Raw genomic sequence first — 25,388 nt, forward strand, 5'->3', positions numbered from 1 at the left:
AATTGCCCTTGAGGGAGGCAGTTTTCTCAACCACATTGCAGTGGGCCTGTAGGCCAGATTTCCTTCCCTAAAGGACATTAGTGAATGAACTAGATGGGTTTTTATGACAATGGACAATGGTTTCATGGTCATCATTAGGCTTTTAATTCCAGATATTTTTTTATTGAATTCAAATTTCACCATCTGCAGTGGATTTGAACCTGGGTCCCCAGAGCATTAATCTGGCTCTCTGGTTTACTCATCCAGTGACAATACCACTACGCCACCAACTCCCCATGAGACATGCTTGCCTTCTAGTGGGGAATTGAATATAAGAGTTGGGAAGTCATGTTGCAGCTACATAAAACCTTGGTTAGGCATTTGGAGTAATGCGTGCAGTTCTGGTCACCACATTATCAGAAGGATGTGGAAGTTTTGGAGAGAGTGCAAAGAAGGTTCAACAGGATGTTGCCTGGTCGAGGGTGTTGGCTATGAGGAGAGGTTGAATAAATTAGGATTGTTTTCATTGGAAAGATGGAGGCTGAGGGGAGACCTGATAGGGGTCAGCAAAATTATGAGAGGCATAGACAGGGGGGATAGTGAGGCTTTTTCTAAGGATGGAAGTGTCAATTACAAGGGGGCACAGGTTCAAGATGAGAGGGGGAAAGTTTACGGGTGATGTGTGGGTAAGTTTTTCACGCAGAGAGTGGTGGGTGCCCGGAACGTGCTTCCAGAGGATGTGGTGGAAGCAGGCAGATTAGCAACATTGAAGAGGCATCTGGATGGATGCATGAATAGGGAAGAAATAGAGGGAAACGGACCCAAGTAAGGGCAGAAGTTTTTTTTTAAAGTTAGGGTAGAGGACTAGAGCCTGTTCCTGTGCTGTACTTTTCTTTGTTTATTGAAAGTATAAAATTCTCAACACCTCAAAGGCATTTGAAGACATGGCAAGTTCGAGGACCAACCAGTTGATTTTTTTCAAAAGATGCAGTGAGAATTTAAATCATCAACTGAAGTCCTTAGCATAATAAATTGAATGACAAAGCAAGTGCGATCATAAGGACGAAGCAGGCTCACTTGTCGCATTAGAGGTAAGCAATAATGGTGTGCCACTGACGAATGTGATATAAAATAGTTACTTTCGAGATATTAGTTACTGTAATGTAGAGATAGGCCAGTCTCATTCTGGTGAGTTCAGACAAAGGATTTCAGACCGCATGGCAAAGCAGGAAGAGGTGTGTCCACCATAGGAGGAGAAAAGGATGCTGGGTAATAGGGGCCAGAGGAAGGGATTGGAAGTGAGCCAATCAGAATGTCTGACTAGATCAGGAGGAGTATAGGCTGACCTATGGGAATCGTGTATGTGAAACCTGATACCATTTGAATTGATTTGCAGAGATCCCTTTGTCTCTTTGTTCATTCGCTTTCCGGGATGTAGGAGACTAGATGTGTCCTATGCTTCTGTGAAATGAAACAAGCTTGCAAGCTAAATAAAATAACTAATGCTGTACCTGCAAATCCATCTCGACTTTTATTGAGGCCAGACTGACGGGTAAAGAAATTTGGGATTTGTCAATTGGTGCCGAAACCCGGGATTTCTCAAGACGGTTCTGACCAACTGCGAAATCAGAATTAGACTGATTATGAACAGGGAGAGTGGGAAGAAGGGGCCCACAATGTATAGCTGGAAAATCACCGCGCATTGCTTTTTCCCCTCTTCTTATCGTCTGATTAGTCTGGTCACTCGCGGTTGGTACGGAAAAATCGTCTCGACGAAATCAAAGGTCAGTCTGGGGATTAGAAATTTAATTGATGGGATTTCATATTGTTGAATTGGCTTGGGTTAGGTTTTTGGGTTGATGGGACATCTAAAATGATGATTCAATTCCAAGTATAAGTGTTTTTATGGCTGATGGGACTTCGGTAGTGGAGGTTCAGTCCAGTATATGTGTTTAAGGGCTGATGAGACTTCAGTAGTGGAGGTTCAGTCCAGTATATGTGTTTAAGGGCTGATGAGACTTCAGTAGTGGAGGTTCAGTCCAGTATATGTGTTTAAGGGTTGATGGGACTTCAGTAGTGAAGGTTCAGTCCAGTATAACTGTTTTTAAATCTGAAGATGATTCAATTCCATGTGTGAGTGTTTTAAATATATAGTAGATTAAGCTAAAATTGTACCCTTGGACTGTGGTGGCGAAGGGCGCAGTTCTGAGGACTAGTTGAGATTGTGGGGAATGCTGCATATTGGTTGAAGCGGAAGTCTCTCAAAGGGTTAACAGCAGCAGCCAAAGTTAAAGACGACAGACTGTGCTTCTCACTCAGGCCTTGAGATAACAGCAGCAGCCTGTAGTGTAATCGGATACCTTTCCTTTGAGTCAGTGAACTCCAGCAAAGTTACGTTTTGAATTAATTAAAGGAAACCAGTGGGTTTCTCCACCTCTTTGATAAAAGTTATTATTTTCGAAAGCAATTGATTGAAATTGCCAGAATCTTAAGTTTTACTTACTTGAAATAATGTTTATCTCATTTTATTTGTGAATTAATAGAAACTTAAAGAAGATCACTGACACCATTTTAAAAAGTGTAAATCTGGAGATGATAGTTGACTTTGCCAACATTTTTGTGAATGTAAGAAAAACTTGTTAAAAGAAAAATTGTTAAGATAAAGAATTAATTAAGTTGTAAATGTTATACAAGTTTGTGTTAAGCAAATCGTAAATTTAGTTCTGAGTTGAGATCAGAGCTAAGCTTGCAAGTTGCAGTAATTCAATTTGAATTTTCAAACATTTTTAAGTTTTAAATAAAAACACTGTTAGAACCTTTTCAATCGTTTTGCCAAGAAAAACAAAACAAAACGCGCAAGTAGAGACAGGAAAGGCACGGGTCAAACAAAAGATGAGCTACGTAGTTCAATGGCTGGCCTTGAATTGACAGAAAATGATAAATTCAATAATTTAGAAAAGTCACTAAAAGTTCTGACTGCACCTGTAGCATTGTCTGCACTAATTCCAGAACCACCAGAGTATAATAATTGATATCCAGTCACTGCTTCCCAGATTCCAATCATGCCAGTAACTCCAGCCCTTTTGGGTGATAGTGTGGGTCCTGATTTACCATCTTCACGATCAGTAGAGAAAGAGGAGCTCTGTTCCGCAAGCCCAGTTAGCTCTAGGACCAGATCTCGGACAGCGAGTGAAGGGCTTGATCCTAACCAAAAACAATTAAGCATACCACCTAAATCCCTCCAAACCAAGGGGAAACCGCAAATTTCAGAACAAAGGGAGCTGCAACAGATGATTTTGAAGAGAAAGAACTCCCTCTAGTGACAGGGAGGGACGTCGAAGTCTTGGAAGAACCAGAGGAAATAGCTAGAGTACCCCCTGGTGAGACTCGGAGACAGTTGCCGATTAGGAAGATACCAATCACTTGAATTATGCTAGCCACGCCGCACTTCAGCAAGCCCATGCGTTAGACGATGATAGGCGGACACAGATCCTGAATGCGTTGAATAGCACATTTCAAAAGCCCATAAATATTTCTGCTATCTTAGACCTAAAACCTAAGAAGACTGAAGAGCCAGAGGAATTTCTGGAGCGTTTTAATGAAATCTACTGTGGGCAGTCAGGCGACTTGCCATATCAAAATGGTCAGAATTCCCCTCAATATTGTGCTATGTTAATGCATTGCCTACCACCTTCTGTGGCTACTGCTGTGAAATGTAATAACATGAATTGGACAGAGAACGACCCTTCCCAGATGGCAAGGGCAGTCAGATTTTATTGGAAGGAGGGTGTAGGCCAGGAAGGAGGCTGTTACAAAGGTTAAGACTGAGTATGTAATGAAAAAGGATGATCTGCGACCCCAACAAGCGGCAGAAATGGTAGTTTACCAGCAGGAGCCCCAATATTGTGACTTTGGGTGGGTGGATCAGCGAGGGGGAGGATACCAAACCCACCCAAAGGGACCCTCAGCTCCTTTTTATGGCCCACCGTATGCATCAACAGCTTTACAACCGCCGCCCCCTCTGAGGGGCCATTGGTCTACTGGGAGAAGAGGACGGGGCAGATATAGAGGGAGCAATGCATGTTTTAATTGCGGCCGTGCAGATCACTGGCAACAGGAATGCCCCTTTAAAAGACAGGCAGCAGAAGGAGGGGGTACCCACCAAGGGGAAGACAGACGAGATACACTGACTTCTCCCAGGCAAACCCTTTCCCAACACAGGATTGACTAGCTAATTTAGTCATAAGGACTCTCCAATCGGACAGGGAACCTATTATCTCTCTGCAGATAGGAGATCAACATCACTCATTTGTAATCGACACTGGAGCAGCCATGTCTTCTGTGCAATCAGAACTTCGACTACCACTATCCGACCACACGCAGCAATTGTCGGGGTTCCAAGGACAGGTGTGTGAGTATCCTATTTCTGAACCTGTGACAGTCACTTACGAGAATAAGTCTGCAGATCATCAGTTTGTAGTGACTACTGGATTGGACTGTAACTTATTGGCCCGAGATTTACTGTGTATCTTCCAGCTACAGCTAGAGTGCGGAGACGAGGGGGTAACGGTTAAATCATGGAGGATGAGACAACAGTGCTATATTTCTATCACCCCCCAGTGGTGGACGTTAGACATTGAACATTCACTGCATCATGTTACCCTGGCCTATGACAGAACTGGACAAAACAGGGAGTTGGAGGACAAATACCGGCCATTAATTGGGACCGAATGGCCAGTCAAGGTTACAGCCACAGTCACGGGAAAAGAAGGTAAAGCCGATTTTGTTACAATACCACCACATTTATGGCCACAGTCAGCTTCGGTAAGCCCTCATATTACACGTCAGGTCCACGACCAGTACCATGCCAGGGATCTGGGGCAAATGGTAAGGAGGGCAGTGGATCATTCGGATCCAACAGAGTACGCACTTCAAGTCATGCCAGACGGCACTGCCATAAAATATTTTGAGGTCCCTGAAACAATTAACACTCGACTGCAGGATCACTGGGGACATGATGTTTTGGAATATGTCAATCCACAGGTCTGGGCGAAATACCCATCACAAGTGGGAAAGACAAATGTTACACCTATAAAGGTAACGATTAAGGATCATGTAAAGCTACCTTCCATTCGGCAATACCCCCTGAAATCCCAAGCTGCTCCGTCTATAGACAAATTAATTCAAGAGCTGTTGCAACAGGGTATTTTGGTCCCTTGCCAATCAGAATGTAACACCCCCATACTTGCTGTGCCTAAACCAGCCAAACCAGACCAGTACCGATTAGTACAGGATTTACGTTCAATCAATGCCATCGCATAGCCGTTACATGCTCTCATCCTCCAACAGGATATTACGGTGTATAGCTCCCACTCGGTCATCGCACTACTGAGGCAACTGCAGACTCAGCATCTTACCGCAGCTCGTCAGAATAGGTATGAGGTATACCTTTTGAACAATCCACGTCTGACATTTAAACACTGTACCACTATCAATCCAGCCTGTTTTCTTAGTGGTCCCCCTGTCCATGAAGACGCACCTGGCCATGACTGTTTAGCCTTGATTCAGGAAACTACCACAATAAGGGGCGATTTGAGTGACATTTCGTCAGAACAACCTGACATGATTATGTGTGGTCAAATATCCCACCGGGGTTTAGTTAATGACTTACTGCAGGCCCTTCTTATGCCCGCACAGATTTCCGTTATTAAATGCGCTGCCCACACAAATGGTAAGACCCCAGTTGACGTTGGTATTGAACAAGCAGATTGTGCAGCGCAGACAGCCGCGCAAATTCAGCAAGTGATGGTGCCTAAAATGTTAAGTCAGACTAAACGATCTACTATAAATATGTCTGCTTCTGACAAGTCGATGCCAACCATCCAAGACGTCATAAGGTTACAGGAGGACGCTCCTGAGAGTGATAAACAAATGTGGAAACGGTTAGGTTGTACATATGATTCTGTTTCCTCTTTATGGACCACGCCAGCACATCAGACTTGTATGTCTGATGTACTGGCTTTATGGGTCATCGAATGTGTACACTTTGCAACTCATTGTGGGGCTCGGGGGACTAGTGATTTGTTGCTGGACACTTGGTGGCACCCTAAAATGCAGGGGTTGGCCCAGAGTATCAGTAATCGGTGTTTGATTTGTCAGCAATATAACACCGGAAAAGGTATCCCTTGTGGGATGGGGCAAACCCCGTTGCCCAGTGGTCCCTTTGAGACGCTCCAAATGGATTACATTGAGTTGGAAAGGTGTCAATGTTATAAATATGTTTTGGTCATTGTGGATGGGTTCAGCAGATGGCTTGAGGCGTATCCGACTACCGATAATAAAGCTGCTACTGTGGTTAAACTTCTGATGCGGGAAATCATTCCCCGGTACAGTAGACCAGCTCAGTTGAGTTCTGATAACGGGCCTCATTTTCTTGGACAAATTAACCTGCCTCCCTTCTCGAGCATGATGGGGTGGCGACGCACCGTCTGTGTGACATTTGGCCTCACCTCGCTTGGAGTGTTATTGGCGACGGACATAGAAAAGGGGAATATTATCTATATTTGTAACCCCAACCAATCTACAAGGATACATCACCTATGCAAGGGTGATGTTCTTCGCTGCCCCCATATACGAAGACATGGTATCGACTCATGGAAGGTCGTCAAAGTTAAGGAGAATGCAGGAGTCATGAAGCAATTGCACCGGTCCCGGCGATGGGAAGGGAACATTATATGGACATTGCCTTGTTTTTGGAATACATGTAAATTTGATTTTGGATGTGTTAAGATTGGTGCAATAAAGGTAACATCAGGCCGCCAGGAGAGCGTAGGAAGAGGCTATGAGAAAGAGAGAGGGACTAGAGAGAAAGGACGGGGCGTGTGAGAAGGGAAGTACAGCTAGAACGTAGGTTATCGGGAGATACACTTAATTTAGTTAAAGGCCAAACTGAGGAAAACCCAGGTAGTATGAATCTCTTCTACCAGATTTACCACCGCTTGAATGGCCAGGGACGGGTTGTCTGCTACCCGAACCCCGCAGCAGTGTCTAGGTTATTTTCTGTTTCACCGCTTTGGGGCACTCCCCAAACGGTGGTTCATTGTCAGCGTTCCGAGCCACCGCCCGAGCAAGTCACTCTTCCTTACGATCCGGGTTCAGCACCACCGGCTATTTGCCTTCCCCTTCCTCGGGATAATTCCCATTCACAGTATGATAGGCTGCAACGGTGAAGGGCGTATATACCTAGCCACTTCACTCCCAATAGGGATTCCCGGTCGTACGAGAATTTTTTCAGCAATGAAGGATACGGCTGTTTGCTGGTAGAGGTGGAAACGAATATAACATGTCTGTTCCCCACCTGTACGGACAGGAGGTGCCATATCACCCAGGCGTCTGGCCAATGCGTTTGTTACAACACCACTTGCGTTCCATTGAACGCCGGCCTCCAGCTCCTTTGTGGCTGGGGGAATGTCTCTCATATCACTGTTGGGACTAGGGCTTTCCGCATTGCTAGGCGACCCGAATGGGCGTTTTGAAGCTAGATAAACTGGGCTACTGGGGGGTTCCTTGGCTGTCAGCAATAGGAATTATTTTATTTGTGGCCTTATCATCTTGGGAAATGAAACCTTGGGAGCCCTCGGGGCAATAACCAAGGAATTGTCTCAGCTACGGTTGTTTGCAATGCAGAACCGGTATGCTCTTGACTATCTTCTGGCCCGTGAGGGTGGGGTATGCGCCATAGTGCAGAGCAAGTGTATCATGGGAGTTCAGGACTTGACCGCTAACATCACTAAATTTATGGATCACATACGGGATCACCTGGACGGAATGCAGGATCCTGGCGCTTGGGGTAACTGGGGATTTGGAGGTTGGAAGGACTGGTTGATAAATATGGTCATGTATTTAGTGGTGGCTATCGGCTGCATCTTTGTGGGCCCAGCCATCCTTAAATGTGTGATGGGTAGAATGCGGGGTACACTGGAACAGATCAACGCCCCTAAAATCTTAGCTGTCAAAATCCATGAGGGTGCAGCAGATGAAGGGGGGGCTACGCCAGGAATTGGAAATGCAGTGACAGATCTTTTTAGATGAGGGACCGTAGCTATGGATTGGCTAGTTTGGTTATCATGGAATGATAAAAGGAGGGAATGACGAATGTGATATAAAATAGTTACTTTAGAGATATTAGTTACTGTAATGTAGAGATAGGCCAGTCTCATTCTGGTGAGTTCACAGACAAAGGATTTCAAACCGCATGGCAAAGCAGGAAGAGGTGTGTCCACCATAGGAGGAGAAAAGGATGCTGGGTAATAGGGGCCAGAGGAAGGGATTGGAAGTGAGCCAATCAGAATGTCTGACTAGGTCAGGAGGGGTATAGGCTGACCTATGGGAATCGTGTATGTGAAACTTGATACCATTTGAATTGATTTGCAGAGATCCCTTTGTCTCTTTGTTCATTCGCTTTCCGGGATGTAGGAGACTAGATGTGTCCTATGCTTCTGTGAAATGAAACAAGCTTGCAAGCTAAATAAAATAACTAATGCTGTACCTGCAAATCCATCTCGACTTTCATGGAGGCCAGACTGACGGGTAAAGAAATTTGGGATTTGTCATCACGTAGGTCTGCCGGTGTGAGCCACAAAAGGCGGCACGGGTCCCGAAGGTTGACCAGTTGGTAAAAGTGGGTCCCAGGAAAAAAATTTGAAAAACACTGCTCTCGGAAGTTCTCACATACGTGTTTACCCGGCAATTGCCCCGAAGTGCTAACTTCCTCTGGACAATTGTACTGCGCTGGGAACCATCTGACAGAAGCGATTTAAATTGCTAACTTTAAATGGCTCTGTCAGTTTTACCCCGATAGTTACTCTATAAGAGTTAGAGGAAAATAATGACTTCTAACTCCAGAGTAACTATTTAAAAAGCTCAAACCCAGCCTCGCACGGGCCATCCTCCACACACATGAATTCCCAGGGGTTCGACCACCCCAACCCGAGCCCCCACCCTCTCCTGACCTGACCTCACCATCTCCACTCCCCGGATTAGAGCCACTTATCTTTTAATTGTCCCTTTAAACACCTTCTTTACAGCACCTAGTGCCATAAAAAGGGGATGTTTCTTACCTCTTTGCCCCAGTTATTCCACTTCACTGCAGCCAGGGCGTGCTTCGCTGGTCTTGCCTCACCCAACCTGAGGGAGGAATGATGGGTGAGAGATGGACTTTGGAATCGCCGTGTGGGTAAATCCATCAAGAATGGCAATCCAGCAGAGATTGCAACTTTGAGGAAGTTACAGGCCAAGGTGTCTTCTTTAATCAACAATTCTCGCAATGCACTTCGCGTTTTCCCAACCCTCTTAAAAAAGTCTTCAACACTCAGTATTAAGGTTAAATGTGAAATTCAGGACTAAGTTAGAAAATACTGGATAAACTCAGTAAATCTGACAGCATGGAGAGAGAAACAGTTAAAGTTTTGAGCCCATATGACGACTCTGAAGAGGGGCAGGAACGTTATGGATTATATAGGACAGGAGTTACCAGCTGTTCACACCAGTGGGAAATTACGGTCTCGTGCCAGTGCGTGGGTTTCCCGACGGCGAGGGGTGCTATCAACACAAAATCCCGTTGACAAGGGAGGGGCCGGTAGATCATGCTGGTGGGGTGGTCGGCAAATCCCGCCCGTGTCATTGGAGAGGGACGGTGGAGAAGCTGGAGCAGAATAGAAGGTCAAGGATAGGTCAGAACCAAGGACAGACTGAGAAGGATAACGTAGATGGAAGATAAAGAGTGTTGCTTTAAGGACTAAAGAAGTGGATTTTCAGCATCCAGTATTTTGCTTTTATTTAAAATCTTGGTGTCCCAAGCTAGCTGGGCGAGCTAGCTCTCGGAAGCGCAGTGGGGTGTGTGCACATGTTTGGTTTAGTAAAGGGGTTGGGTTACAGGGTATTGTTACTAGGGGCAGGGGAGGGGGGGGGCGAATGTTCTGCTGACGAGGGAGATACTTGGGCTGAGGGACAGAAAGGAGGTTGGGGGCAGGGACTGCCTGGGGATGGACCGGTGGAGGCGCGGAGCACGGGCTGGAGGCGGGCCTTACAAAGGGGATGGCTGATCGGCGGAGGGGAGGGGGCAATGAGCCCCCCAACTAGGCTGATCACCAGGAATGTTCGAGGGTTAAATGGGCCGGTCAAAAGGGCACGTGTGTTTGCGCATCTCAGGGGATTGAAGGCGGACGTGGTAATGTTGCAGGGGACCACCTTAGAGTAACGGACCAGGTTAGACTGAGGAAAGGCTGGGTCAGTCAGGTCTTTCACTCGGGACTAGATTCAAAGACTAGAGGGGTCGCGATCCTGATCAATAAGCGGGTGGTGTTTGAGGTGGGTAGAATAGTCTCGGACGTGGGAGGTCGGTACATTGTGGTCAGTGGGAAGCTAGAGGGGGTGCAAGTGGTATTAGTAAATGTGTATGCGCCAAATTGGGATGATGTGGAGTTTATAAAGAGGATGCTGGGGAGGATACTGGACCTTGACTCGCACAGGTCATGGGAGGGGACTTCAACACAGTTATGGACCCTGGCTTGAACCGGTCAAGCTTGAGAACGGGCAGGGTGCCAGCAATGGCAAAGGAACTAAGAGTGTTCATGGAGCTGATGGGAGGGGTGGATCCATGGAGATTTGGGCAGCCGAGGGTGAAGAAGTTCTACTCACGTGCATAAAGTGTATTACCGGATTAAGTTCTTTATTTTGAGCAGGGCCTTGCTGGCTGGGGTGGTGGACACTGGGTACTCGCCGATTATAATCTCAGACCATGCTCCGCACTGGGTTGACCTGCAGGTTAGTAAAGACAGTAACCAGCGCCCGCACTGGAGGTTGGATGTGGGACTTTTGGCAGATGAAGGGGTGTGCGAGCGGCTGAGGAAATGTATTCAGAGCTACCTGTAGATCAATGACACGGGGGAAATTTCAGCAGCAGTGGTGTGGGAAGCACTGAAGGCGGTGGTCAGGGGGAGCTGATCTCGATCCAGGCCCATAGGGAGAAGGTGGACAGGGCAGAGACGGACTGACTGGTAAAGGAGTTACTACAGATTGATAGGAAATATGCAAAGACCCCAGAGGCAGGGCTTTTAAGGGAACGGCAGAGGTTACAGGTGGAGTTTAGCTTGCTGACCACAGGGAGGGCGGTGGAGCAGCTGAGAAAGCCAAGTGGGGCGATCTATGAACATGGAGAGAAGGCGAGCAGAATGCTTGCACAGCAGCTTAGGAAGAGGGAGGGAGATAGGGAAAGTAAACAACGGATATGGGAACCTAGTTGGTGATTCAGTAGGGGTGAATAAGGCATTTAGGGACTTCTACAGCAAGCTGCACAGGTCGGAACCCCCTACGGGGCCGGAGGGGATGAGGCACTTCTTGGAGGGGCTGAATTTCCCAAAGGTGGCCGGGGAGCGGCTAGAAGGGCTGGGGGCCCCAATTGGCCTGGAAGAGATAGTGGAGGCCTTGAAGGCCTCGGGTCCGGACGGGTACCCAGTGGAATTTTATAAAACATTCTCGGGGATATTGGGGCCGGTGTTGTTGAGGATGTTCAATGAGGCAAGGGAAAAAGAGAGGTGTTGCCCCCGACGATATCGCAGGCAATGATTTTGCTGATTCTTAAGTGGGACAAGAACCCGGAGCTGTGTGGGTCCTACAGGCCGATCTCCTTGTTGAATGTAGATGCCAAGTTGCTGGCCAAAATCTTGTCCTCCAGGATCGAGGATTGTGTTCCGAACGTTATTGGGGAGGACCAGACAGGGTTTGTTAAGGACAGGCAGTTGCTGGCCAATGTAAGAAGGCTGTTAAATGTGATCATGATGCCCCCGGAAGGTAGGGAGGTGGAGGTAGTGATCGCAATGGATGCAGAAAAGGCTTTTGATCGGATAGACTGGGACTATCTGTGGGAGAGACTGGGACATTTCGGATTCGGGCGGGGCTTTATTGACTGGGTCAGGTTACTGTATCAGGCTCCTGTGGCAAGTGTACGGACGAATAGGGCAACCGGAGTATTTTAGACTGCACCAGGGAACGAGGCAGGGATGCCCCCTCTCCCCACTGTTGTTTGCGCTGGCTATAGAACCGTTGGCAATTGCTGTGAGAGCCTTGAGGGGCTGGAGAGTGTTTCGCTCTATGCGGATGACCTGCTTCTGTATGTTTCGGACCCAATAGAGGGGATGGAAGAAATCATGAGGACTCTAGGGGAATTTAGCCGGTTTTCGGGGTATAAGCTTAATATGGGAGTGAGATGTCTGTGGTCCAGGCAAGGGGACAGGAGAGGCGACTGGGAGACTGCCATTTAGGTTAGTAGAGGGAAGCTTTGGGTACCTAGGCATCCAAGTGGCGCGGGAATGGGACTGGCTGCATAAATTGAATCTGGCCCGGCTGGTGGACCAAATGAAGGACGATATTCCGTTGTCTCTGGCTGGGAGGGTGCAAAAGGTGAAGATGACGGTCCTCCCAAGATTCCTATTTGTATTTCAGTGTCTCCCCATCTTTATTCTGTAGTCCAACAGAGTGATCACGGGCTTCGTCTGGGCGGCAAGACCCCGCGAGTAAGGAAGGTAATGCTTGAGCGGAGTCGGGGAGAGGGCGGGCTGGCGCTGCCAAATTTTAGCAACTATTGGGCGGCTATAATAGCCATGATCAGGAAGTGGGTGGTGGGAGAGGGGTCGGCATGGTGTAGCCACGTAAAATGGCTGCTCCCCGACTAATTTGGCCAAAACCCGATTTAAAATGGCTAACCGGAAAGGCTGATGGGAAAAGCAGATGACAAGACATAAACGGACAGCTGCAGGCAGAATATCATATTCGGCCCTGGGGAAATCGGCCCAGATCGATACTCAGGACTATTAACAGCCCATCAACCCAGACATCTGCAGTTATACTCAGGACTATTAGCAGCCCATCAACCCAGACATCTGCAGTTTAATCGGCTATCCCCGGGAACAATTGCAACATATTAGCAATTGAATACCGGGCCAGACCTGTCGGCGCCTGCAGTGGCCGAAACAAAGGCAGGTGAACGACCACCCCCCGATCGGGGAATCGCCTCGCAATTGGACGTATCGAACCCAGTGATTGGGAACAAGTCCAATCACTTGGGACTCAGGGTCAAGGGCCGCCCCGAGAGGCGAGAAGCCCCTGGGCCCTATAAAGTGAGGGGCCAAGTTCCGATCTCTCTCTCTCTCCCTTCTTCGCCTGCTCGAGACCTTCGCAAGAACATCAACCGGCAACTGTAAGTTTGAATCCAACGATCGCTATCCGATAAAGACTCCTAGCCATCGACCTGTATCAGCCTTTTGAATCCCGCGAGCCAAATCCTATTGGATAAGCCATTCGTTTCCCTGACCTGGTGGGCTCTTCCTAAAGTTAAGTATTGGCCAGTAGTGATAGGTTTATTATATAGATAGTAGGATTATTGTATAAACATTACTTGTTGTATATAACAAATGACCGTTGATTTCGATCTTACTAAGCGGTGTGCTGACTTATTAATCATAACTTGAACTTGAACCACGTGGCGGTATCAGAAAGATACCTGGCGACTCGTGAGCAAAGGTGACGTAATCAAAGCTAATAAACTAAGGCTAAAAAGAGCAACATAATTGGCGACTCCGCCGGGACCCGACATAGAAGTGGAAAACCACTCCGGGAGAACTCCAACAATTTGAATTAGAATCCAATCGGAAAACAAAAACAAAAAAACCACAAGTGTTCAAGCGGTTCTGGTTAATAATTCACAATTCGGAAGTGTGTGTATGCATGCGTAACTAACAGGGTTATAAGGTAAAACTGATAGATTTTTGTTGCGTCAAAACTGTCGGAAGTCGGTATTTTCGGAAATTAGCGCAAGCCGTACCCGCATCTACGACACCACCTTAGCCCCCTGTTCCAAATTTGAACATAGCGAGCAGATAAGAGAGGTGGCCATGCAGGCAATGCAATGCCTCATGAACCCCGAAGAATTTGCGGTCGCACCGATCAGCAGCATTAAAGTGGGACAGTGTCCCATTTGGGAAGTGGAAATTCGCAAATCTCTGCAGGGCAAAGGATGGCCCGTGTGGAGCGGTTTCTGTAATAATGACGACTCAGGTCCCGGAAGTATAGGGCATACTTGGTGGGAGAACATGAGTGAAATCCATAAGAAAAGCTTAGCAAAAGCACGCAAGCCGATGGCAATCGTGTCCTGCATGGCACAATTGCGAGGCACAGAGGAGGTCGTCAGGATGCTCCGAAAAGAAATAGAAGGCATACATCGTATGAGTAAAATCGATGTATGCGAGATGGAAAAAGAGAACCTGGAATTGAAAAGACAGTTCGAAGCCAAAGACGAAGAGGTGGCTGACGCCAAACGGGGTCACCAGTCTTGTCTGGCGCATTTAAGCAGTTTTCAATCCCAGTATGAGAAAGCTTATCAGGACACGCAGCGTGCCATCCTGGTTAAGAAAGAGACGGAGAAGTAGGTGGAGACACTACAGAAGCAATGTAGTGATCTCAAGGCAGCCTTGAGAGCGCTCCGCGCTGCAACCATGGAACAAAGGCAGAGTACCTTGGACCATGCAAAGTGCCGAAAGCAAATTGCAGACCTGCAAGCAATGCTTTCTGTCCAAAAGGGATTCCAAGACACCTTTGGGGGAAAGTTTAGACCAGGAAGACGGCCCTGATTGGGAAGAACTGCAAGAGACAGCACAGAGATATGTTCAGGGAGCATGTGCGCAGGGAAAACCCCAAAGGAGGAGAGCACCCCCACCCCCCACACAGCAGGTAATACAGGCTCCCATGAACCCTGTAACAACCCACCGCACCGCCACAGCAGATGAGGCGGAAGTCTTATATTCCACCCCCCTCACAGTGACCCAATTACGGGACGCGTGTGCTAAAATCGCACCGTTCCTCCCCGCTTCAGACCCACACCATTTCTTTGCCACCGTCAAACACCAGGCGACCATGTACGACCTGGATGAGAAAGAGCAGGTAAAGCTCACGGTCCTCAGCTTAGACCCATCGGTCGCAGCAGCCCTTCCCGACCCACAGAATGTAGGAGGAGGCACCCTTGTAGAAATGCATACCGCGATCCTGGATGCGATCGGGTACAACCGCGGCGACCCCGTAGATGGTCTAAATAAATGCAGACAGAAAAAGTCTGAACACCCCACAGCGTTCGCAGGACGCTTGTGGATTCACTTTGAGGCCGTTTTTGGCAACGTAGACCGTGCCCATTTGTCCGCAGACAATATGGCCAAATGGACCCGCACCCTTATCTCCCATGCCACCGAAGCAGGACAGAATGCCTGTAGTAATTATGACCCCTCGGAGGAGGCTCATAATGAGAAGTGGTTGGTCAAAAGACTGTCCCACGTTTGGGAACAAGCGGCTCACGGTAAATCCGCAGCTAGAACCCCTGAGGAAAACCAAGCCGCCGCAGACGTGCAGGCAGTAAGAACCACTCTCCACAACCCCGCCTGGGTAAACGAGGGAAAGAGCAGCCCCCCAGCAAAACCGCAAGAATGCTACAATTGCAGACAGTTGGGACATTTTGCCAAAGAATGCAAGGCCCCTAAAAAACCACAGAGAGCCCAACAGACAGGCACTCTCAATAAGAAAAAGGCAGAGCCCATACATAGCGTTAGCGCCCAGTCCGATCAGACAGACTTGACCGGAACGGACTGACGGTGTACAGGCTCCCCCAGCTGGGTCTGCGATACCCTTTGGGATAGGTCAGGACGACCCGTAGTCGCAGCAAAGGTTAGGGGACAGCCGATCGAGCTTCTCTGGGGCACAGGAGGGTCCCACACAACCTTAAATTCCTCCACCCTTGGTAAGGACACGTGGCCCACCACAGCCACTATCACCCTCAGCGGCTTCACAGGCCACTCACAACAGGGACATATCACGACCCCTGTACCCATCTAGATCGGAACTATTAATACAAAACACCCCGTAGTGTTAGTCGACCTGCCCCCAACAGCAGAGCACATTTTAGGGATCGACTTTATGAACTCTCACTACCTCTCTTTCGATCCAGTCAACCAGTGTGTCTGGAAGATGGCGAAATCCGCTAGAGCCCCCGCAACACTCAATATAGGGGATTATACGAACAAAATTAGCGCAGTAGGCGAGTTTTGGTTCAACCCCACCACACTCAGCACGGACCGACAGGTTAGGGCAGTCCTGCAAAAGAACAGGGCAGCATTTGCAACCCACAAACACGACTGTGGACGAATGACCGGTTCCGTACAAATAACCGGACCGGACCCAAGACCCCAAAAACAGTACGGATTTCCCCTAGAAGCAGAGGGAGAAATCCTAAAGGTCATAGAAAGCTTATTAGAGCAGGGCGTCCTAAGATCGGTAGCCTCAACTAATAATGCCCCGATTTGGCCAGTAAGGAAACCCGACGGATCATGGCACTTGACCATTGATTATCGGGAACTCAATAAAGTCACCCCCGCAGCAGCCCCCACCGTTGCAACAAGTCCCGAGACCATGCTCAAACAGGGACTCCATGCCCGATATTTCACGGTTTTGGACGTCAGTAATGGGTTCTGGTCCATTCCATTGGTAAAGGCGTGCCAGTATAAATTTGCCTTCACTTTCAGAGCGCAGCAGTACACGTGGACATGCCTGCCACAAGGCTTCCACAACTCCCCCTCCATTTTCCACCGACAGCTGGCAAATGGACTAGCAAAATTTTCTCGCCCCGAATGTCTGGTACAGTATGTAGACGATCTACTACTGCAGACAGACACAAAGGAAGAGCACATTGAGCTTCTGTCCGAATTCCTGGAATTACTACACTCCATTGGCTGTAAAGTCAACCCCAAAAAGGCCCAGATATTGGAAGAAAAGGTGATATATTTGGGTACTATCATCACACACGGCAAACGCGAGATCGAGCACAAAAGAATTGACTCGATCGCTAAATTGCCCCTTCCCCAACACGTTTCAGCCCTCCGGTCGTTTTTAGGACTGGTTGGCTACTGCCGAAACCACATTGACGGTTTCGCCAGCAAGGCAGCGCCCCTCTCAGACCTCCTAAAGAAAGGAGCCCCCTGGGAATGGCTTCCGCAGCATACGGATGCTGTGGAATCATTAAAACAGGCGCTCATAGCCGCCCCCGCACTACAAGTTCCCAACCCGCTTTCCCCTTACGCCATAGAGGTAGTGACCACAGACCGCACCCTTTCAGCCGTGCTCCTGCAGGAACGGCACGACCAGCTAAGACCCGTAGCTTATGCCTCCCGGATTTTAGATGCTGTGGAGCAGGGATTCTCAGCCTGTGAGAGGCACCTGCTCGCAGTTTTCTGGGCAGTCCAGTACTTCTCATACATTACCGGACTGAACCCCATCACAATTTTGACCGAGCACAGCCCCACCCACCTTTTACTAGACGGACGACTTAAAGACGGTACCGTCAGCCAAATCCGCGCTGCTAGGTGGACCCTTCTCTTACAAGGACGGGACATCACAGTAAAACGGACAAAGACTCACACATACTTAGCGGACAATCTACAGTACCCCGGAACCCCCCATGAGTGTGAAATCACCTCGCCCCACCATAATTTATAGCTAAAAACCCCCCCAGAAAACTAGCTACTCCATCTCAGAACCCCCCTCACCCGGACACGTGTGACCCCATTAGGATCTATGTGGATGGATCTTCCACAGTCCTGGATGGGCAACGCATAACAGGTTTATGTGGAGGACGCGCAGGGACCCGCCCTCGAGGAAATCGCATTAAAATTACCCGGACACTTAGGCGTGCAGGCAGCAGAGCTTGCGGCCATCGCTTACATTATAGAGCACCCAGATTCCTTCCCCAGCCCAGCAGACATATATTCAGACAGTCTATACGTGTGCAACAGCCTCACTGAATTTCTGCCCCTCTGGGAAACGAGAGGATTTGTTTCCGCGGATGGGAAACCCCTCCCCTCAGCCCCATTACTCCGCCATATTCTGGAAAAAGCCAAGAACAGGTCTTTTGGCATTATAAAAGTCCGCAGCCACCATCGTTCCTCCCCCCCTGGAAATGTAAAAACCGACGCACTGGCTAAGGCAGGATCCAGGCATGGGTATTTTTGGAAGCCCCCAAGTGGGGCCCAGTGAGTGCGCCAGTGAGTGCAGTTCAGGTCGCGCAGACTAGGATCGAAGATCTAGTAGAGGCCCAGAAGCAGGATAGCGCTCTCACTGAAATCGTGAAAGGGAAGTTTCCAGCCTCATACGAGAGGTACAGAAATACAATAACCACCCATGACGGTGTGGTGCTAAAGGACACCCTTTTTGTAGTTCCTGAGCAGGATAGGAATCAAATGATCTGTTTATTCCATGATGGTCATGGACATCAGGGAATCAAACCCACCGCAGCCCACCTCAAACAGCTGTGTTCGTGGCCTAATCTCAAAGAGGATGTATCCCATTACACGAGAATTGCCTCATCTGAGCTCAGAACAACCCAGATAGATATGCCAAAAAGGCACATCTCAGCCATACCCGACCCGTTAACGGCTCCTGGACTAACCTCCAGATCGATTTTATAGGTCCATTGCCCCCTTGCAGGAATGGCTATAAATATGTTCTGGTGGTCATAGACACTTTTACAAAGTGGGTGGAAGCATTTCCAGCCCGCACCAACACCGCAAAAACCACAGCCAAAATCCTAACCCACCACATTTTTACAAGATGGGGACTCCCCCGCAGTATTGAATCGGACCAAGGTTCTCACTTTATGGGACGGGTCATGCAGAACGTCCTCACGATATTTGACATAACCCAAAAATTTCACATTGCGTACCACCCTCAGTCGAGTGGTATAGTGGAGCGCATGAATCGGACCCTAAGAACAACCCTTTGAAAAATGGTCCAGCAGTACAACACCACTTGGGATTCGGTCCTCCCCTTTGCGCTGATGTTTTTGCGTAACACTGTTTCCACCTCCACAGGTTTCACCCCACACACCCTCATGACAGGACGCCCCATGAAAGGGACAGAGTACTTGTTGGGTTTAGACTTGACCAGCCCTGAAGTTACGGCCCTCACCCACGAGAAAACCGTTGAACAATTACTTATAAATGTAAAAACGGCTCAGTTAGCAGCCGCTGTTAAACTGGGCACTAAAAGAAAACAGAGCAAGGCCTGTTTTGCTAAGGCAGTACATGCAACGGAGTAAAATATAGGACAACAAGTGATGTTGTCCGTGTATAACCCCAGCACATTTCTGTCTCCGAAAAACTCAGGTCCGTACTCCATTACGGATAAAATAAGCCCATCGGTATATAAAATCAAATACCAAAATGGTAAGACTGCATGGTTTCACATAAACCAGCTAAAGGTTTATGGAGCACAGTCAAACCACTCCCACCACGTCATGCTTGACGCAGCAGACCAAACCCCGCCCACAGCCAACGTAACCACACCCACCCCTTCCACGTCCAGCCCAGACACGGACGCGCCACCGACTCCACCCACGAACTTTACGCTCCGCCCCGGAACGCCCACAGACTGCAGCAGCACAGACAGCGACTGTGACTCTGACGACAGCCACAGCACGCCTCCCTACTATCCTGGTCCCACACCCAGCAACTCCGACTTCGACTCCAGTGACCCCTTCCTCATCACTTACTTAGATAAACCACACCACCGAACCACCCGGACGACCCCGACTTTGTCCCCACCCAACTCGACCCTACTCATTGGCACCACGACAACTCCTGCAGACTCGTCCGCAACGACGAGGACGACCCAACTCACACCAAGCAGCCCTTTCCGCCCTAATTCACTCCAGAGTTTGGCACCCGGGAGAAGGTGACGGCCTCGGGTCTGACTCCCAAGCCGCCAACCCTTTTGCGACCCTGTTCGCAACAGAGAACTGAGGTGTCCACATGATGATTTAAAGGAGACATTTGGTGAAAAGTGTTGTCCTTCCTGATGGAACCTGCAGAATGTTTCAGTTGTTTGTATGTTTGTTTAATGTTGTTCGTCCAACAGGAGAATGTTCTCACCGCCACACACCCATTCACCTGACCTTTTTAACTTTTTCCCACTGACACCCACCGCGGCCACACGCCCATTCTGCCGAAACCTCTGAGGACTTGCCTCAGACACCCACCACCGCCACACGCCCATTCGGCTGATACCTCTGAGGACTTGCCCCAGACACCCCCCGCCACCAGACGCTTGTTCAGCGGAACTAACTTTTCAGCTGATACTTGTTCGGGTATCAGACGCCCGATCGTAACTGCTCTTCTGATTTGACGGGGGATTCAGAACAGCAACCCCACCATGATGACTACATTTTTGTCCGTTCTTGTCGGTTGCTCAGGCAGTGGAGAAACGGCGTGAGACCCGCCCTGCCTGGCCCCCCCCCCCCCCCCCCCCCCCCCCCCCCCGTTGGTCAAAAACGCTCGGGTAGGGGACATACGGTATTGGTAGCCGTCCTACCCGGGGACTCCATCCAAATCTTACCCGTCGCGGCCCATACGCATCTCATTCGACCTTTTCCTTTCAAAAACTGTTTTATTTATTTAGGCAACCTTTGGGTTGCCGCCAAATGCTATTTACATCCTACAACATTTGGATGCTAAACTTAGCACTGGTCCACCATGGGGAAGTGTGCCGTGTCCTAACATTTGTTTTGAAAAAAAAATGGGGGAGAAGTCACATATTGTGACCAATTATAAGGGTTTAATTGGCCCCAAGAAGGACAGACACACTAACACACCGGATATTAAACCAAGGTAGTTACAGATACTATGCTTGTTTTACAGAACTTCAGAAGCTCCAGGACCGGAGAACACAGAGAAAGAAAAGAAAGAGGACAGCCATGAGGACTCCTTTCATCGTGCTCAACATCTTGTGTTTGGACATTTGGTTGCGCGGGAACGCGGACCCCATTACTCCAAACCCTCCTGCCGTTAATGTTTCACTGCCCCGCAGTACCGAGGGCCCAGTCACCAGCCACGCTGCATTATCCTGGTGTGCCAAGTTCATAACTTGGTACTCCTTATCGTACATCATTGAGGCACTGTTAGCATTGGCCATACTCTGCTGTGCAGTACAGACCATGCGCCTCCGCAAGTGGAAAAGGAGAGCGTACCGCGCTCGAACCCGGGTATATCGGATCCGATCCCCGATATTCGGCTATGACCAGACCCCCGCGACCTATAAAGAATAAAGAGTATTCACTTGCGTTATTACTGTAAATAAAGAGATGTACAAAACGTTTCATTAAAAAAAAGTATGATCCTGAGCTTGACTGCCAAGCCAGGAAAGAGTATATTAAATGTTGTGATTGTTGTTGTATGTTTTAGGAAGATAGGATAATGCAATGTTTAGTGAGTATAGAGTATTGAGGTAAAACTAGAGGTTCCCAGTTTTATTTTTTTAGATAATGCCCCTGCCTGACATAGCGCCCTCAAGAATTGTTTAGGTAAATTTTTGTGCATAGCTAGGATCAGAGTAGTGGCCATGTAGGAGTTGCCCGCCCCCCCCCCCCTCCCGGTCAAGGAACGAAAAGGACAAAATTTATGTGATCCTTCACGCTTCGCGTTAGGATCGCAAGGCGGGAATGTAGCCACTTAAAATGGCTGCTTCCCGATTAATTTGGCCAAAACCCGATTTAAAATGGCTAACCGGAAAGGCTGATGGGAAAAGCAGGTAACAAGACACAAACGGACAGCTGCAGGCAGAATATCATATTCGGCTCTGGGGAAGTCGGCCCAGATCGATACTCAGGACTATTAACAGCCCATCAACCCAGACATCTGCAGTTATACTCAGGACTATTAGCAGCCCATCAACCCAGACATCTGCAGTTTAATCGGCTATCCCCGGGAACAATTGCAACATATTAGCAATTGAATACCGGGCCAGACCTGTCGGCGCCTGCAGTGGCCGAAACAAAGGCAGGTGAACGACCACCCCCCCGATCGGGGAATCGCCTCGCAATTGGACGTATCGAACCCAGTGATTGGGAACAAGTCCAATCACTTGGGACTCAGGGTCAAGGGCCTCCCCGAGAGGCGGGAAGCCCCTGGGCCCTATAAAGTGAGGGGCCAAGTTCCGATCTCTCTCTCTCTCCCTTCGCCTGCTTGAGACCTTCGCAAGAACATCAACCGGCAACTGTAAGATTGAATCCAGCGATCGCTATCCGATAAAGACTCCTAGACATCGACCTGTATCAGCCTTTTGAATCCCGCGAGCCAAATCCTATTGGATAAGCCATTCGTTTCCCTGACCTGGTGGGCTCTTCCTAAAGTTAAGTATTGGCCAGTAGTGATAGGTTTATTATATAGATAGTAGGATTATTGTATAAACATTACTTGTTGTATATAATAAATGACCGTTGATTTCAATCTTACTAAGCGGTGTGCTGACTTATTAATCATAACTTGAACTTGAACCACGTGGCGGTATCAGAAAGATACCTGGCGACCCGTGAGCAAAGGTGACGTAATCAGAGCTAATAAACTAAGGCTAAAAAGAACAACAATGGGTGCGTATGGAAGCGGCTTCACGTAAGGGCACCAGTTTGGGGGCATTGGTAACCGCCTCTGCCGTTCCCGCCGGCACGGTACTCCACCAGTCCAGTGGTGGTGGCGGCCCTGAGAGTTTGGGGCCAGTGGAGGTGGCATGTGGGAGCATCGGTCTGGGCCCCAATCTGTGATAATCACCGGTTCGCCCCGGGGAGTATGGACGGGGAGTTCCAGTTATGGCGAAGAGCGGGGATTCAGAGGATGGGGGATATGTTCATAGAGGGTAGCTTTCCGAGTATGAGGGCATTGGATGAAAAGTTTGGGTTGGCGAGGGGAAACAAATTCAGGCATCTGCAGGTGCGGGACTTCCTTCGTAAATAGGTGTCAACCTTCCCGCTCCTACCGCTAGGGGGGATTCAGGACAGGGTAGTTTCCAGAGGGTGGGTAAAAGGGAGCATCTCTGACATTTACAGGGAACTTATGAGGTCGGAGGAGACGCAGACCGAGGAGCTGAAGCGCAAGTGGGAGAAGGAGCTGGGAGGTGAGATAGAGGATGGTCTATGGGCAGACGAATTGAGTAGAGTCAACACGTCCGCAACATGTGCCGGGCTCAGCCTGATACAATTTAAGGTTGTTCACCGGGCTCATATGACAGTGGCCCAGATGAGCAGATTCTTTGGGGTGGAGGACAGGTGCGCAAAATGTGCGGGAGGACCGGCGAACCATGTCCACATGTTTTAGACATGGCCAAAGCTTTGGGGATTTTGGCAGGGGTTTGCGGATGTCATGTCCACGGTGTTAAAAACAAGGGTGGCGCTGAATCCAGATGTGGCAATTTTCAGGGTGTCAGAAGACCCGGGATTCCAGGAGGAGAAAGAGGCAAATGTTCTGGCCTTTGCTTCCCTGGTAGCCTGGAGACGGATCCTATTAGCATGGAAGGACTCAAAGCCCCCGAAGTCGGAGACCTAGCTATCGGACATGGCTAGCTTTCTGTTTGGAGAAAATCAAGTTCGCCTTGAGAGGGTCACCGTGAGGGTTCACCCGGAGGTGGAAACCGTTCGTCGACCTCTTTGCGTGAAATTAATCGTCAGCAGACAGGGGGGGGGGGGGGAAAGAGTAGTTCAGATTAGAGTAGGTCAATAAGGGAGGGATCTGTTCGAGAGGTAAATGGCTTTTGCACTATGTTTATGGTTTCATGTATATTGTTTATTTGGTTGTTACAATACCAAAAATATCCCAATAAAATGTTTATTAAAAAAAAAAATCTTGGTGTCAATCTTTTAAATCTTCGGAAACAGTTGCTGTTATTTTGCGGCCGCATTCATAGCACGCACAAAAAGCAACATGAACAGAAAATTTTGTGCGAGTCAGAATACGGGAATCTCGCCAGCGAGATCTCGTTTTCTGATTTTTCTCGCCCCTCGCCGGTGATGTAACAAAGGTTGGGAGACTCATTTCAATGAACCAACATCGCATTAAAGTGCTTTCCCCACTGAATCAGAACCCCTTGCTGGTGTGACAACATATCAGCGAGGTTTACAACAGGTTTTGCAAAACGTAAAACAGTCGAAGGGAACCTGCTGAGGGTGCACAGGTAAGTACAGCCCCCGGGGGAGAGGAACTTGCCAGGGCAGCACCTGGCAGCCAGGGGCAGTGCCGAGGGAGAACCCTCTTGGGAGCTAACTTAGATCGAGTAATGTTTAATGACACGGGATTAATTAATGACCTCATGATGAAGGATCCTCTATGTAAAAGTGGTCATAGCACGATAAGAGTTTCACATTTAGCTGGAGGGTAGAAACAAGAGTCGTAAACTTGAAGGCAATTACAATGGAGGTCGAATTGGCTAAAGTGGACTGGGAAAAATAGATTAAAGGTAAAATGGAAGAGAAACAATGGTGGACATTTAATTTATAATTTTTCAAAGATACATTTAATTGAGAAAGAGGTTTTGAGACTAACCCGAATGCACCATCCATGACTAAATAAGTCAAGGATGATGTCAAATTAAAAAAGACATACAATGCTGCAAAGATTAGGACATTTTTAGAAACTAGCAAAGGAGGACATGACAAAACTAACAAGAAATATAAGAACAGACAGTAAAAGCTTTGCAAGCATATAAAATGTGTAGCTAAGATAAGTGCTGGTCACTTAGAAGGTGGAACAAAGAGATGACAGACATACACTGTCTTCACAGTGAAAGACACAAAAAGCATGACAAGAATAGTAGACAATTAAGAGGCAAAGGGAGGGAAGAACTTTTTTTTCATAAATTTAGAGTATCCAATTCCAAACTCCACACAGACAGTGACCCAGGGCCGGGATCGAACCTGGGTCCTCACTGCCGTGAGGCAGCAGTGCTAACCAACGCACCACCTTGCTGCCCCAGGGAGGGAGTAACTTAAAACAATCACTATTACTAGAGAACAATTTTTGGGAAAATTTAAAGGCTGACAAGTCCTTTGAACCTGATGACCTGCAACCCAGGATATTAAAAGAGGTGTCTACCCCGGCGAACCATGTCCATATGTTTTGGTCATGCCCGGCACTGGAGGGGTGCTGGAGAGGAGTGACGGGAGAAATATCTCAGGTGGTGAAAGTCCGGGTCAAGCCAAGCTGGGGGCTAGCAATATTTGGAGTAGTGGACGAACCGGGAGTGCAGGAGGCGAAAGAGGCCGGCATTCTGGCCTTTGCGTCCCTAGTAGCCCGGCGAAGGATCTTGCTAATGTGGAAGTAGGCGAAGCCCCCCAGCCTGGAGGCCTGGATAAATGATATGGCTGGGTTCATAAAGTTGGAGAGGATTAAGTTCGCCTTGAGAGGGTCTGCGCAGGGGTTCTACAGGCGGTGGCAACCGTTCCTAGACTATCTCGCAGAGCGTTAGAGGAAGGTCGGTCAGCAACAGCAGCAACCTTGGGG

The 25,388-nt window shown here is 48.5% G+C and overlaps 1 protein-coding gene across 15 annotated transcripts in view; it reads right to left on the bottom strand.

Annotated features, from left to right (window-relative positions):
- dlg3 (discs, large homolog 3 (Drosophila)) overlaps positions 1-25,388 on the bottom strand; it is a 1,021,949-nt gene that overhangs the window by 7,557 nt on the left and 989,004 nt on the right. The window contains exon 24 of one of the 15 annotated variants that reach the window (XM_072505481.1): positions 9,099-9,165. The exons of the other annotated variants lie outside the window; for them this stretch is intronic. Coding sequence (XP_072361582.1) covers positions 9,122-9,165 — 44 coding nt within the window. The 3' untranslated portion in view covers positions 9,099-9,121. The remainder of the gene's footprint in view (positions 1-9,098; positions 9,166-25,388) is intronic. 15 annotated transcript variants of the gene reach the window in all.

Source organism: Scyliorhinus torazame, chromosome 5, assembly GCF_047496885.1.
Source record: "Scyliorhinus torazame isolate Kashiwa2021f chromosome 5, sScyTor2.1, whole genome shotgun sequence".
In the NCBI taxonomy this organism is placed as follows: Eukaryota; Metazoa; Chordata; class Chondrichthyes; order Carcharhiniformes; family Scyliorhinidae; genus Scyliorhinus; species Scyliorhinus torazame.